General features: G+C 35.3%; 1 protein-coding gene across 6 annotated transcripts in view; it reads right to left on the bottom strand.

Moving 5' to 3' along the window:
• LOC110613911 (midasin) overlaps positions 1-15913 on the bottom strand; it is a 42225-nt gene that overhangs the window by 12465 nt on the left and 13847 nt on the right. For 4 of the 6 annotated variants that reach the window (XM_043955557.1, XM_043955558.1, XM_021755322.2 and 1 more), the window contains 33 exons: positions 15266-15407; positions 14951-15049; positions 14673-14773; positions 14463-14552; positions 14316-14381; positions 14061-14225; positions 13753-13960; positions 12764-13650; positions 11177-12673; positions 10935-11109; positions 10759-10824; positions 9837-9919; positions 9490-9741; positions 8584-8719; positions 8279-8364; positions 8106-8191; positions 6253-6394; positions 6086-6175; positions 5748-5871; positions 5479-5633; positions 5068-5181; positions 4038-4187; positions 3769-3948; positions 3509-3664; positions 3241-3342; positions 2933-3154; positions 2718-2840; positions 2556-2567; positions 2390-2471; positions 2173-2303; positions 1913-2077; positions 1021-1096; positions 821-933 (listed from right to left, as the gene is read on the bottom strand). In XM_043955557.1, coding sequence (XP_043811492.1) covers positions 821-933; positions 1021-1096; positions 1913-2077; positions 2173-2303; positions 2390-2471; positions 2556-2567; positions 2718-2840; positions 2933-3154; positions 3241-3342; positions 3509-3664; positions 3769-3948; positions 4038-4187; positions 5068-5181; positions 5479-5633; positions 5748-5871; positions 6086-6175; positions 6253-6394; positions 8106-8191; positions 8279-8364; positions 8584-8719; positions 9490-9741; positions 9837-9919; positions 10759-10824; positions 10935-11109; positions 11177-12673; positions 12764-13650; positions 13753-13960; positions 14061-14225; positions 14316-14381; positions 14463-14552; positions 14673-14773; positions 14951-15049; positions 15266-15407 — 6276 coding nt within the window. The remainder of the gene's footprint in view (positions 1-820; positions 934-1020; positions 1097-1912; positions 2078-2172; positions 2304-2389; positions 2472-2555; positions 2568-2717; positions 2841-2932; positions 3155-3240; positions 3343-3508; positions 3665-3768; positions 3949-4037; positions 4188-5067; positions 5182-5478; positions 5634-5747; positions 5872-6085; positions 6176-6252; positions 6395-8105; positions 8192-8278; positions 8365-8583; positions 8720-9489; positions 9742-9836; positions 9920-10758; positions 10825-10934; positions 11110-11176; positions 12674-12763; positions 13651-13752; positions 13961-14060; positions 14226-14315; positions 14382-14462; positions 14553-14672; positions 14774-14950; positions 15050-15265; positions 15408-15913) is intronic. The other 2 variants (XM_021755321.2, XM_043955559.1) reach the window with 1 other exon arrangement.

Here is a 15913-nt window from a genome sequence, read left to right as displayed (position 1 = left end):
TAAGTGAGCTAAGATTAGAGTTGTATTGAATTGATATAGATACAAGAGTAAATTGTAATCGGGATATATTACAAATGAAATAATACAAAATCTTTGGTTCCCTCACAAAATTCTCTTCCCCTCTTCCTCTTGTTCTCCCTTCTTTTCTTTCCCTTTTTTCTACTTTTCCTTCCATGCTCTTCCCCCTCTAATCTGCCTTCTTCTCATACCTTCCCTCCCTTTTTTCTATTCCATTCTCCCCCTTCGTCTTTATTTACATTTTTTTTTAGTTGTCACAGTAACAACAAATCCACATAAGTATCAAACTCTTGGCTTTGGTCCTGGGCTTGAAGCGAGCGTATTAATTTCCTACATAGGTATGGAATAGTGGTAATGCCCTCTTTATGAACTCTTTTCTCTCCCTTGAGGCTTGAGCATGGTGATATGTTAGCCAATTCGATTTTCTTAAGAGTATGGAACAATAGTTTCACTAGAGTATACATACAAATTGCTATAAACAGGGGGAGTCTAGGGAAATGGGAGGAAAGAGACAGTGTGAAAAAGTCAAGAAAAGCAAGGAAAACTTCAGAATATTCCACCTTTTCCCTTTGTTTGAGAGAGGAAGGAAGTGGGCAAAAGAAAAATTAGAAAGAATTCACATGGGCCCCCATAACAAATCCATCAAACCTTGGTTGGAAGATGGGAGTGAAATACGAAAATTAGTAACTTAACCATCCCAATAAGGCAGGTGATCGGATACAATTGTAATTTTGATCATTACAAAACCATATTTGTTATAACAGGAGATATTTGAGCATGGAAAACGAATGAAATCGCTCACCTTGGCCGCATTAATCTCATGCTGATCCTGGACCTCATCAAGCAATGCTGGCCAAGTGTCAAATTCCATCTTTTGCCATGAGCAAACTAGAGCAATAATAGGTGCTAATTGATCTGCAAGTGGGCAAGACAAAAATTAACAAGACATGCCAAATGGTTATAGATAAAACAGCAAAGTTGCGTCTAACATGAATTGCATACCAGACAGAGAGAATTTGGACCCATTTTCTTCTAACACTTTGGCTCTGTTAAGTAGGAAGCGCAATCCTAAAAGAGCCTGAACACAATAAAACATGGTTCAGTTTCCACAAGATAAAGTGATTACTAGGAGCAGCTACATCCCACCAAAACACAATACAGACGATATCCTTGCAGACAGATAAAAATACACAATAAAACTCCAAAAGCAATATTTTCAAACCAAGATCAATAATTTTAAGCCTAAATTATCACAATGATTCTAGCCCGAAGTCATCTGGCACAGGTTGCATTAGATTTATTTAACTACATCGAGTAACCATATTTTCTGTCTTTTGAATATCAAATGAAAGTTTTAACTGCCATTCAAAATAAGGACTTTTGTTTTTCTCAGCAATTTTTACCAAAGATAAAACTAAATCTTTTGCATAAAGGAAAGCTTACGAAGCCCTGTCTCTCAATCGGTGTGTTATATGTTGTGTATATGGTAAAATCTCATTCTTCTTTTACATTGTGACATTGCATGTGCCATGGAGCATCAGATATGTCAAAGAGTTAAATTTATTTAAAGATTGGAAGTTTCTGCTTCAATTTTTCTTGAGCCAAGCTGCTGTTTTTGGCTTTTGTGTGGATCTGTGCTTCTAGAGATTTAAATGCTAACTTTCTTAGCTTACTCTTTATATTCTTGCTTGGCTTGTTCATTGAGTTGCATAGGAGGATACCTGATCCTCTGTGGTGTACTCTCAATTATTTCTTTCTCGAATGAATTTCTTTTCATGCTAAAAAAAATAGTTGAACTATACACCATGACCTCTCTCTCTAGTTCGATCTTCCTTGCATATTATCCCTTTAACAGTAAATCCGGGTGAACAGAATAATCAGCTGTGTTTATTACCTTCGCCAGAGGAGTGCCAGAAGGAATATTCAAGAGCGCTTCTACTGTATCTATGATTTTCTGGAGACCAGGGTGATCTTCCCACTCATTCAGAAGGCTCAGAATTCGTTTTTGAAGAGTGGCAAGTGATTTTACCATCTTAGCCATCTCAGAAGCATTTGAATCCTAGTTAAAATAAAAGAAACAAAGTTAATAGGAAATTCATGAAAAACTGTAACTGAATAACTATTTCTTGCAACAATAAACGAAAATCAAATAACCTTGTAAAAGTTGTAATTGGTAGATGATTTATGAGATGAAACAAATATACGCTCATGCTCAAAACAAAGGCGAAGTAAATGCTCTGGCATCAGTTTTGCATCTAAACAAGAAGAAACTAGGCCTCCCAGACCTTCATACAAAAATCAGATGCAATAGTTACATGTCATTAATAAGCAAAAAAAAAGGTACCATAAAAAGGCAGAATCTATCAATCACCTTTAGTTATCCCTGCACCCAATGAATAAGAGTTGGCGAACAAAAGCAACCTATCTGCCTCAGATATAGAGAAAGTTCCAGGCTGAAAATAAACCAAATACAAATTAGGGCACATTGCGAAATTTATATTTGTTGTATGCTGGAAGACATGCATATAAACACTCACAAAGAAACATTTCTATTTGGTGATGGGATAACAGTGGCATGGCAGCATCACAAGCAATCAGGTATATGTGAGCCTCACTTACAAGGAAATCATAGAAGCAATGGGAATCCAAAGCATTTAGATAAATATGTGCTCTTATGGCTTTATTTTGAAACATCTTACATTTAAGACAAGATTAGCGGAGCCAAATAGTTTGTTGTGCAACTGGATCATGTTGTTCAGTAAACTTTCCTGCATGAGGTTCCATTCCTCCTCCAAGTTCTCATACTGCGTAACAGTTTCCACCTGAACGAGTGAAAAGATCTTCAAATGGGAAGAAAAAAAAAAAAAAAAAAAGAAACAGAAAGAAGGCAACTATGACCACATTGAAGCATCACCTTTTCCAAACATTCATCTTCAGAAAGCAACTCTAGCCATTCTGAGAAATTGTCATTCGCTAACTTGCCAAAAGTTGACATATCAACATCAACAAGATGTCTGATCTCAAAGGCACGAGGCCTGAATTTGTATTGCTGAATATCATGGCCTTCTTTGCTTTTCACCTGAACTTTCGTTTCCATCCACATGCTTGCAAATTCATTGAACATCTTATCTAGTATCTGATTCACAAACAAACAGAAGCATCAGAATACCAGCTACAGGAAGCAAACTCATCATTTAACTCAACTACTGACAGGAATCTCACCTTGAAAGAAGCATTATCTATCTTTTTTGCATCAGCCACAAAGTGGACAACATGGACAAGAATATTCAAACGAAGAGCAGTTTTGAGTTGCAAGACAGACACCTATAATCATTATCATGCACATCAGATTATTGAATTCCCCCAAAGCAATAAACACATGACAGAATAAATATCTGCAATATTTGAAAAAGAAGAGCAAAACAAACTTGACTGCACTATAAAAATGATAAGTAAAGAAAATACAAATTTTAATTGGTTTAGAACATACCCCTCTTTCAACATTGACATCACTTGAAATGGAAACCAGCTTTTCCAGCAAATTTATTTCCCGTTCCCAGAAGTTTACAGGACTGTCAATATCATTGAAAGAAATTGATTCAAGTATATATCCTCTTGGGAATTTCATGAATGAGCAAACTGATTCCTGCAACATTCTCAGGGTAAGACATTGTGACAAAAAAGTCTAAACAAATAGTCCATCAAAACACAAAGGGAGAACGTAGAAGAAGAAGGTATTCTGCACATTACCATGACCTGCTCTGTACTATCCACCCCAGTTCTATCTAAATTCTTTTTCCACAAGGCACCAGAAAGAATAAGCGACAGGCCCAGTTTCATCTCATATACCGCAACTTGAATTGGTTGGGCTACATCATTGTATTCCTTATATTCAGTTGACAATCGTTTAACAAAACAAGAGGCTGTTTCCTGAGAAACCCAAATGTCAAGAAAAGCCAAGCCAAGTTAGCCTTCCTCCAATGGCATGCATCATAAGTTAAATGTATAACAAAGTGTACCTGCCAATTACAGACTTGGTCAAGAACCTGTTGCAACTCCATGACTTCAATTTTACTCGCCAAATCGACCACCATTATAACAAGTTTAAGGAACTCATTGCATTCTTTTCTCAGTGCATTAAATTTTAATGGCTTGCTGCGAAATACCATCTGAAGATAAAAATGGCAAGTAAGCATCAGAAATGACTAACTGATGGTTGTACCTCTCACAAACAGTGACAAAAAGATTGTTGAAACTTGAAACTATCAAGGATAAGTAGCAGTAAAAAAGTTGAATGATTTTGTGAAACATCATGAAACCAGCCTATCTTCATGGAAAGAAAGGTCAAACAGATGAAGAGCAAGTTGATAACTTGATAAATTGAACATAATTGAAAATAGGTAACATTTGATGTATACAAATAAATCAACTGACAAAAAAAAAAAAAACAAAACAAACGAGTGCATGTGGACATGGAATTGATAACATTAAGTTACGAGAGCCAAACTTGAGGTGCCTTCTCCATATGAAGACACAATAAAAAATGAGTTACTATTGCAAAAGCTAATTAGCCCTATGCAAATCTGAAAGAAGTAAAGCAGTGAATCCAACAGCTGATTTCTGTTGGGAAACAAGGTCTAAATGCATTTAGTAGTAAATAAAAAATTCTGAAACAACTTCCGGGGCACAGGCTATATAACATGTTTCAGGATCATGATTAAAGTTCATAGAAAATAAGGTCGTTTGAGGCAGCAATAGAGTTTTTTTCCCCCAGGGTCAATTAGTTAATTTAGGCTTTTGGCCCATTATTTTGCTCTGCCATGCATTAATAACAAAATTTATATTTTTCCATAAAAAATCATATAGTCAGAATGCAGAAATTTGATAACTTCGTCTGCCGTTTTGAATAACTGAATTTCTCTATGGCTTACAAAATTACCAACCTAAAAGAACAGAAAACAATTAACCAATCAATTTTAACGAGTCAAAGAATCTAGACAATGAGGGAAAAATATAGGAATTCATTAAGAGAAGTATAAATTTCTAGACCTTTCTTTGGAGCTTTTTTTGCTCAGCTTCCAGCATCTGCAATGTTTCAACTCTCTTTTTATCAGTCTTTCTAGAAGAAAAACATCCTGCTAGATATTCACATTCTTGCCGAACCTACAAAGAGCAATGCTATATGAGTTAACATATTACAGTCAGAAAAACTGACAGGGAAAAGACAAATACACTGGTATACAGAATAAATGCAAGTCATTGCCAGAATTTGAGATGCGCAATTTGATATGGTAACTCATAAACCTAAGTGGAATTGGTTCAACCACCACTTCAAAGTCAAAACTATTTGATTGCTTATTGTAACATTAAATCCCTAGCATGAAGCATCAAACAAAACCATACAAGAAATTGCACAAAAGACTAGAAACGACATCCATAAATAAACAATAAAAACACAACCTTAATTTCAAGCTCAAGTGACGATATCCTCTCCTCTAGCTGTGAGTACTTGTAAGAGTATTTCATGGCAGGATCCATATCCTGACAACTATGCAAGAGACTAAAGCGTAGTCCCCCAACCCGTAACCAGGCATAACCAATGTTCAAATGGAAGTCTAGAAAAAGAAGGAAAAAAATATCAAAGAAGTAAAGAAAAGATTAAAAGACCTTCATATTGAATAAACTGTAATGATAAGAATGAATAAATGACTAATAAACTTTATACTCACCAGTGGAATGGCAATGAATATAAAGATCTCTAAGCAGTGGCTCAATAAACAGATAAAACAAGGAATTCAAACTTTGATCACTTGAAGATGCAATGAGCACACCCAAATTTTGCACCTTATCTTGCTGTAACCACAATATCATCCAAATTTTTGAGACGACATATACTAGAAAGTTAATTCGCACATAAAATGTTAAAGAACTAAGAACAAGGATACTTGAGTTACGAAAGTTTATAAACCAAGTGAAAAAGGAGAAGACAACTCAAAAATATGTGAAAAAACTAGTAACTTTTGGTTATTGAGAAAGTAAAAATTCAACAAAAGTTACAAAAGCATACCGTTATCATGTTCTTTTGGAAGGAGCAGAAGATGGAATTGATTGCAGAAAATTTATCAGCATCAAATTCTCTTTTATGCACATATATAATCTGGAAATAGCATAATATTATTCTTTGGTTGCTAAGCTGAATAAACAAAAATCAAATTGTCAGAGAAAATAAGCTACCTGTTGGAAGAGAGAGCGAGCAACTGATAACAAAATACCGAGAACGTTTGTGCCTGTTGGAGGACTTTCCCAAATATTTTTTGAAGCAACTTTAAGTTTCCACAAATGTGCAAAATAATCCTTAATAGAACATGAATCTTGCCTGAACTCCAAAGATAAAAAAGTGAAGTCAGAACTGCAATGGGAAAAACGAAAAACATCATAACTTATTGCCATCACAAATACCATCAAGACTGAAACCATACAATTGTGTAGGTAAAGATTGGTTAGTTTCACCATAATATTTTGTTCATGGAAGTTGGGAATATTTTCCACATTTCTTCAAACATTTTTTAAGAATGAAAATTGCACCAACATTTTGTTAGCAATTATTAGATAAAACTTGGAGCACACTGGAATATTTAGTTTTATTTCAACCATGAATTTAAATCGCAATCGCGGTCACAAGTAATGGAAACAGGCTTGTAAAGACCGTTGCCTACTACACAAATTTTAAAAAATATATATTGCAGAACTCATGAAATTAAGAGATATTTAAAGATATAAGTATTACAAAAATAACCAATCAAATAATAAGCATTAACCAATCAAATAAAGACGTCCATCATTGTTAGACATATTTAAGAATACTTAATTTATAGCTAAAATAACAATGTAGATAATATAAATAGTAAAGAATAATTCTTCATACTTAAAATTTGACAAAAAGCACTTGGCATCCAACATTATTTTCTTTGATTAATAAGTTAAAAGAAAACCAAAAAAAAGGATAAATAACTCAAATATTTTGGGGTATAAACATGTTGAATTAGAAAGATAGTTGATGATCTAACTTAAGAGAAGAGAAGTGAGAAATTTGTAGATAAGTAGTTAACTTTTGATGGAAATTTGATAAAAGTGAGATAATAACGGCATAAAATTTCCCAATCTAGAAAAAACTAAATGAGTTGTTACCCCATACAGCTTTAAAAAAAATTAGGTAACAGACCGCTACCGTTAATTAACAATGAATAACAGCTGTTAGGGAACGAATTTTTTCACCCTTCAAATAAGGGTGTAAAGGTAATAGGAGTTAAAAACCTATAAATAACGGCTGTTACATAACATGACAACCTTTATTTAAAACCATTATTTCAACAACACCCACAAGTTGTGCATATTGTTTATAGTTCAGTGTTAAAGAAATTTACACAAAATAAAGGGTAAGCTGTGGCGGTCACCACTGAAGTGATTGTCAAGATAATGCATTAGTATTGAGTATCAGCCATTACTTACTGATTTCCTCACCTCTTAAAGACTTTGTGAAAGTTAAGAATAAAATAAAATAAACAAAAGAAAAGAAAATACTCTTCTTTTGAAATAGACACTTCCATAGGCCAAAAAAATCCCTAGTTTTTCTCTTGCACAACTACTACTACAACGACATTATATAGTTGATCAATTTTCTTATATGCAGCAAGCAGAAGAAAATATTTAAGTACAACAAATGATACATATACATATGATGAGAAAGGTTACCACAGAAGTTAACTCTCTATCCTTCCAGTTCTATGCAAGAATATAGATCACAGTTGTGAGGAAAAGATATTAGCATGCAATTAACTTCTATTTTCTTCTTAAATTATCTCCCAGACAAGGAAGGAGATGATGATATACAGTGAAGCTCTACCACTTAATGACAATCAAAATATCAAAGCATTTTAATTTTTTCAAGATGATAACAATATCACTATCAAAATTCCTAGAGATCGAGACTAAAGACAGTACGCTTTTGTAAGCTTTTTCACCCAAGACCAAGTTCACAAAATAAAGGAAATTGTAGTAATCAACATGGTAGAAGTAATTAATCTTACACAATATGGATCACAGATGCTGTTTTCACTGGCTTAGCAAGCAGAGCAGGAAGAGGAATATCACAACCACCCATCTTTGAAGAGTCCTGCATGCCAATCAGCAGTCAAAACAGGATCCTACCAGACATATAAAAGTATAAGCAAATAACAAATCCAATAAACTATAGATATACCTCAAGAAAAACAGGGTAATGGTTCCACAAAGACAAATGCCACCAAAACCACATCTCAAGAACATAACTTGCAACTTTCGCATTCACTGAAAAGTAAAGCAGACAAGAAATATGAACTTCTATTGAGAATAAGGAGCTTTATATATGTATGTAAGTGCGAGTGTGTGTGCGTGTAGAGAGAGAGGGAGAGAGAGGATAAGAAATCTTCGCAAAAGAAAAAATAAGGCCAAAATAGATGGCACTAAAAAAAGAAAACAAACTATAGCTAATTAAATGGAAATATATATGCAAATGACTGCACTAGCCTGCATCTTCAGGTGCCCATGCTTCAAGTGTCCATAAAACTTTTTGATGTGGTATAAAATTTTGCGGAGGTCTTCCTGATAAAGTCAACGAGAATTTTAAGGCAGATTCCAGCAAGTCAGACACACCACCAAGCGCCTGCAGTCAGAAGAGGAAACAGAGCAGTAATTAAGTAATATACATGACATGAATCAGACCTATGTAAAGACATGAGAAAATTTTCAAGAGAGCGAAAATCATGATGGAAAAATAAATCTCATTTGCTAACAGCAGAAACAGACATGTAGACAATTCTCACATTCATCTATTTAGAGACTGAAAACATCAGAGATAAAAATAAATGTGGCATAAGAACTTTGATTACATATTGACCAACATGCAGGATGTATGGTCATGAAATACAAGCGAGGTCTACTAAAGAACTTCATAGCTGCTAAAATAACCACCATGATTAGGTTCTGACATATCTATATAAATTCAGATGTCTATCAGCTCAATGCGATACATTTGAAAAATTGCTCGCTAGCATCATAAACTCGAGTTGGAAGATAAATTGAAGTAAACTGCAATATGAGCTGCTATTAAACCACAGAGATCTCAAATTTGATCATTTATCTCAAACAAGCTAGACCTACAATATTCTTATTTGCTTATCCCATGAATATGCGTAGGACAAAATTTTGAACACAATTCAAATAGTGTAAACAACCACACTGAGATTTTCGTACAACTGAAGTCTGATCTAGCACTCAAACCTCAAGTTTTACTCCTTGTTACCAATGCATCAAAAGAAACTCTGGTTTTTGGCAGATTTCCCTAAAATAATCATACTTCAATCTGAACAAGCCAATGAAGAAATTCGGACAACCATAGATAAAACACCTAGAGAGTAACAGCTTTGATCTTACCTGCTGTAAACCTTGGGGATCAACCAAAACAATTGTCAAAAGGTTTTGAAGCAACTCCATGTCTAGGAAAAAACTAGTGCTGTCAATTATAGGAAGAGCCTCTTGCCAACTGGTAAAGCCACACTTCAAGCCCAATATTTCAGGGACAAAAACACAACAAGAAGCTGAATTTCTCTCAAAAATAGCATGCTCATCCAACTGTAGTTTTGCTCTCAATTTCTGCTTCTCATATCTAAATCTTTCCGATAGCATCTGAAAGGCTCAAATCCAAGCACCTTAAGTTTGAGATCTCACATAAAGTAAGCAAACAACATGTTTCACAATGTGTTAGGTTACTAAGCACTAACCTGATGCATCTCCTCCAACTGCTCAGTAACCTTAACATTATCCTCATCAGATTTACTGGTAATATACAATGACATGCAAATACCTACATATATAAGAGAAAACACACATAAACAAATGAACAAAGCAACTTTACATCAAACTGCAGGTCACAGATAAAAGTAAACTCTCTGAGCTCCTCCTGGTTAGCTGGTTTGTGGTTTACACTTTGCATGTTACAGGCAATTCCCTCTAAAACAATTTTACACCCACTGCTTTTTACAACTCTTACACGTAAAGAGCAACCTTTTTCCAGCATTCCCAACAAATTTCATTCTCATTATATATTATCATAAGCCAAAAGGTTTTAAGAGACTATCAACTTATATTTCCAGTATTCCACACACCAATCAACCAAATTTTACTTCTAACTGTAAGACTCCGCTCACCAATAAAATAATAAACTAATATTTAAAGAAGAAATACTAGGTGTTTGACTCAATGAGCTACCAGACATCTAGTTTAGCATACATTGTGTCTGGCCTCAGGTGGGAAGAAGGGTGGAGGTAACATACATTCTGAGATTTTTAAAATCAATCCAAGAACAAACAGACTAACCATATTCGTCATAACTAACAAAATACCAACTCAGACTAGATCAAATTATCTAACTGAAGTGAGTTAGTGAGCAAGCTAATTTTCAAAATCATTGTAATATTATACACTGAAACCCTCAGAACCCACAATGCAAGAATATGGTTTACCTGCTTTTACAACCCAAAATCTAGTCATATGATCAGTTGTTCTGCACAATTTAAAATTGCTACATGGACCAGATCACTTAAAAGCCAACGTCGACAGTTAAGTATATAGTAGTCCAGTTAATACAGAATCCAAACACAATGGTAAATGAGTACATTCATAAAGGCGTGTAAAATTATTTACCTTGCACTGCAAGAGAACGAAGTTCAGGATCAGAAGATGCAGCTAACTCAATGAGTTCATCATCCACTGTCACATAGAACATTTTCAACATCGGTGCAGTAATTTAGATAAGTAGGAGGCATAGAAAACAAATAACAGTTGTGAGAATCTAAGAATCTGAGAATCAACTGTGCTACCTTGCTTATATGGATTTCTATGTGTCGGCCAGGTTAGCTCACATAGGTCCAAAAGGTGTTGCTGCTTATGATACAGTTTAGCAGAGGAAGGTAATATTGGGTGACCACCATGAATCCATAGCAAAGACTGCCGTGATCCCAGATGAAATTCTCTATCTAGGTGCTTACTTCCCATCTACAACAAAAAATAAAAACGTTAGACTACATTAAAGGGACGATGGCATGAATTTATGTAAGCTCACCATTAAGACATTTTCCACAGCTTTTGGACAGAAATCACGAAATTTTGAAACATCCTTCACTAAAGAATGCCAAGACAACAGCAGTTGCTCGAAGTGGGATGAGATAAAAGCATGCCAAAACGCCATGTGATCATCAAGAAGCTTTGAATATAATTTAATGAGCACATCATATGCAGGAGATGTAACCAGCATATTAAGGATTTCCTTCTCTAAATCTTGCAAAGGCTTCAATACCATTTTGAAATGCTGAGCTTCATAGCCATAGCCATGCACATCCTGAGCATTCCACTGTTGAAAAGAAATTCTTAGAAGACTAACACAGTTAATGGCATTAGATAGAAGTTTGCACAATCTATTTGACATGTCATTTGATGGTCTTAAATCAACAAAGTCCAGTGAAAGCAATGGTACTGGCCACAAGTTCAATTCTACTTGGTGAAGAGATCCAAGCTCATGGTGGCAGTGAAAAATACACTTCCAAATAGGATGCTCAAATTCCTGCTTCAGCAAATTTTCATAACAATGAAAAAAATGACCATGTTCCAGTTTAGAGCTAAGCCAGTTAAACCAAAGACGATATAGCTTATAATCAATCGCAGTAGCCTGTTCAATGGTCCAATCGGCAGCAAACAGTAGCATCTTCTTAGTCAACTTTAGGTCAAACTCTACATTCCCATATGAGCTGGAAAACACCCAACTTAAAGACATAGGAAACATGAATTTATGTATCCTCTTCAAATCAATCAAATAAGCCCCTCCATGGCTAGTAGAAAAAACTTGGTCCAAACCTACGTTATCCCGTTTTATGCCCAATTCATATTGAGACATAAGGTATCCCAAATACATGCAGTTCTGTTTGACAGAAGCTTCCTTTGAGTAAAAAACATAATCCCTTAACTTCAATGGCATTGGCCATCCACCAGGCAAATGCAAAGATAATTCAACTGGAAAATCAGATTCCGAAAGTTTTGCCATTGATAAGAAAGCAAACTTGCCATGATTAATAATATCCCATCCCACAGCCTCACCTAAGGAAGGCAGGTAAGTATGCTCCCAACTAATTTGAAGACTCCAGAGAGGCTGACTTCCATTTAGAAGAAGCTGGTGGAATAACTTAATCCAGCGTGCAAGTTCAAGATATGTAATTTGAATATTAAGGCGTAGCCCTTCATTCCTAGCATAGACATGTGCTTTGGCCATTGACTCAACTAATTTACCAACAGGAACACCAGATAAAACAAGAAATCTTTTCACGTCCTTTAATTCAAATTCTGCACTTTTTTCCTCATTCAGCAGCCAATATGGCTGCATCATAAATATTTCAACTCCTCTATTTCGCATTGCTCGAGATACTTCACCTAAAGTTGGATTAACTGTGAGGAACATCCGAAAATTGGGGTGTGGACGAAGAACCAGTGGGTTTCCATCAACAATCCCACATTCATTAACTGTAATTGATCCACTCGGCTCCACCAAAGAATTGATTCTATCAAGAACCTAAAGCAAATAAAAAAAATAGCAGGTAAAAGGAAAGCAAAACAAAAATATCACGACAAATATTTCAAAATGCATAAGCATGTAAAATACCGTGGGATTACAAAGGTTTGCATTCTCCAGAAGAACCCATTCACCATTTTCTATCGCCTTCACAAGTAATCCGGCAACCCATTCAAACTTTGCCGAAAACTGCCTTCTTTGCAGATATTCTTGCAACTTCAAAATTGTCTCAACAGTTTTATTCAGTTTATTGCTCGACCAAGAAACAGGTAAGCCATTGTTTACCACATCCAACTTTAATTGCTCAATAATATCAACTAATAAATTCAGAGAAGTGGCAACACTCTTCCAGTTCTCTAAAATGTTGGAAGTTGACAAGGAACTAGAACCCATGCAAGATAAGAAAGCAAGCCATTTGGTGATTACATCCTTTCTTTCACAGAATGTAGTCTTTGAAAATTCCAACAATATGCTGCAATACTCAGAAACATAGCGCTCAACTTGAGCACAAATGCAACGAAAGTTGCGGTAAGCATCATATTGCTCAAAACATCCAAGTAAATCAGATATATCAGTTGCAGATGAAAGGTTTAGCTCATTTAGTATATTTCCGGTGAGCTCAGCTAACAACCTTATCAATGAAGTCTTCCCAGATGATGGTGGACCAACCAAGATGCACAACCACTGATGCTGTACACAATGCAATGCAGCTTCCAAGCTATGGCGAACACTAGGCACAATAGTTAACTGACTACTATTCAGCTTAGATGGGTAGAAACTGTTTCTTTTAACAGAAGCATTTCCCACAATTAAGTAGTTAGAATTAAGCTGTACTCGAGGGTAAGGATTTATCAATGGCTTGAACTCAAAGATGTCTTCAAACAGCTGTAAAACTTCCTTGCGATCAGCAGGAGTACGCATTCTTTGAACATAAACAATATCAACAAAGCAATCAAATTTTAACCTATCTGGGGCACCTGCGTTTGAAATTGATATATGAGGGGAAAAAAATAACAAGGTCAGCAATACAACTTGGAAAAGAACATCTTAGATACAGACAAGAGATATATAGATAAAACCTTGAATGATCTCGCATGAGCGAATCACATCACGCAAATTAAACTCCCACGGGGAGCCATCCTGTGCAAACTTGTGATGTATCATGGTATCCTCATGTAATCTTTTATTGAAAAAAATGAGCTTTGAAAGCACAGGCTTTGGGATTGAGGGGTACAGGGAGCTAGAGATGAATAAATAATCATCCTCAACTAGCTCATCTATGTACACCTGAAAAAGCAATATGAACATAAAGTTAAGAGTTTGTTCAATTCATATCAGTAGTATCACATGCTATATTAAGAATGTTAATGATGTGACAGAAACCAACCTTAGTGAAACGGTTTAAAAAAGATCTTGGAAGGCCTTTTCTGCCACCACCTTGAGAAAAAGGATTTTGACATGCAAAGACTCTGAAAGATGATGGACATTTAAAAGTAAGGCCAAGCTCTGGAATGAAGACCTCCGCACGGTGATCCAGAATAGCATTCAAACCCTGATAAACATGAACTCCCATAAAAATCATTTTCATTCACAAGAAACTTTTATAAGAAACAAGGCAAAAATAGAAAGGTCCATTTACTACCTCTAAGACAGATTGTGGAGCAAGATTAAGTTCATCCAGCAAAACCCAACAACCCTCCTTCAAAGCCTACAAAGGAGATATCTAAAAAAGTTCAATATTTTTCCACAAAATTAGCAGGATAAACACTTCTAGTTAACAAATGCTGACCTGCAGCAAGATTCCATCAGACCATGCAAATTTCATTCCCTCATCACTCTCAACAGGTAAATCTGACCCTAGCAAATCCATTAGGTCAGACTGCATCGCAAACAATAAAACATTAGTTCTGCCAGAGATAATATTAGGAGAAGGAAACAGACTGAGAAAATGGTAAGTACATGTAAAGGACAAAGGAGGAGATGATGGAGAATCACTCACCTGCTCAGATAAGTTTATTCGTACAACCTTATGACCTGAATACTTTCCCAAGGCAATAATTAAACTTGTTTTACCAACACCAGGACTGCCTTCCAATAGTACTACAAATCATACAAAATTTCAAGAAGATAAACATGGATATGAAATTATGGATACAGTAGATCCACCCCCAAAACACCCACTCCCAAAAAATAATCAAAAAATAAGGGTAAGAAAGACAATTTATTTTCATTTGGGTTGTGAGTCAGGAGAAAGAATAGATCAGATGCAAGATGTACCTGGCTTTGGGATTTGCATAGCGCGCAAAACACGTAAAGCATTTCGTCGTGTAGTTGGTGCCAAAAATTCAAAACCACTAGTCTCACAGTTTTCAGAACCTGCAGACACAACCCATAGGTCAAAATATACGCAGCTGCTATAGTAACATTCACAAAATTATTTAAATTGAGTAGTTGAAATTAGAGCAAATTCAAGAAAATAAAATATTATCTATCTATTAAAGCTCACCATAATTTTTTATGAAGCCCGGTACAGTTGACAGTTTCCTTCAAAAAGATATAAATAAAAAGACGACATTTAGTTCATAAACTAACCTTTTCCTATATAAAATGGACTGATACCGAAGACGGTGTCATGAAGCATGTCATCAGTGCAAGAAACATCAAGGGTTGTTCCAAGATCACCCCAACCATAATTTTCCATAGTTGAAAGTTTATGAAGTGTAGTATTGTCTACCTGTAACAGCAAAACCAAGGATTGGTTAAAACCTATTGTAGACAACCATACAATAAACATGAGTAATGCAACACAAAAGAAGTCCAAATGGTACACTTCTGAAAGCGAAACCAAACGATTGTTTTTAAGCGTTGAGGTTCCTCCAGTACCATAGTAGCCTACCGAGGAATTGCCTCCTAGTGAATATCCAATGATATATTGACCTGATTTTTAAATAGGTACCTCATATACCAAATTGTTTCTAAATTATGAAATTCCTCACTTTGTAATAAACATATGATAGCAAATGCCAAAAAAAAAAAACAGCTTTAATTTCCACCAAAAAAAAATAAAATAAAATACTAACAATCTATGTACCTAGCACTGATTCGGACAAGATTTTGGCTTTAAAATTTATTAAAAATACATGATGAAACATGCTTCATATTCATATGCATAAGACCTGGACAGAAGGAGAAGGCCAGTCCAAATAAATAACCGAAAGTTCACCCGTGTACAAAAAAAAT

This window comes from Manihot esculenta, chromosome 4, assembly GCF_001659605.2.
Source record: "Manihot esculenta cultivar AM560-2 chromosome 4, M.esculenta_v8, whole genome shotgun sequence".
NCBI classification, from domain to species: Eukaryota; Viridiplantae; Streptophyta; class Magnoliopsida; order Malpighiales; family Euphorbiaceae; genus Manihot; species Manihot esculenta.
Note: the sequence above shows the minus strand (reverse complement) of the source record. Positions and strands in the feature narration are given on the sequence as shown.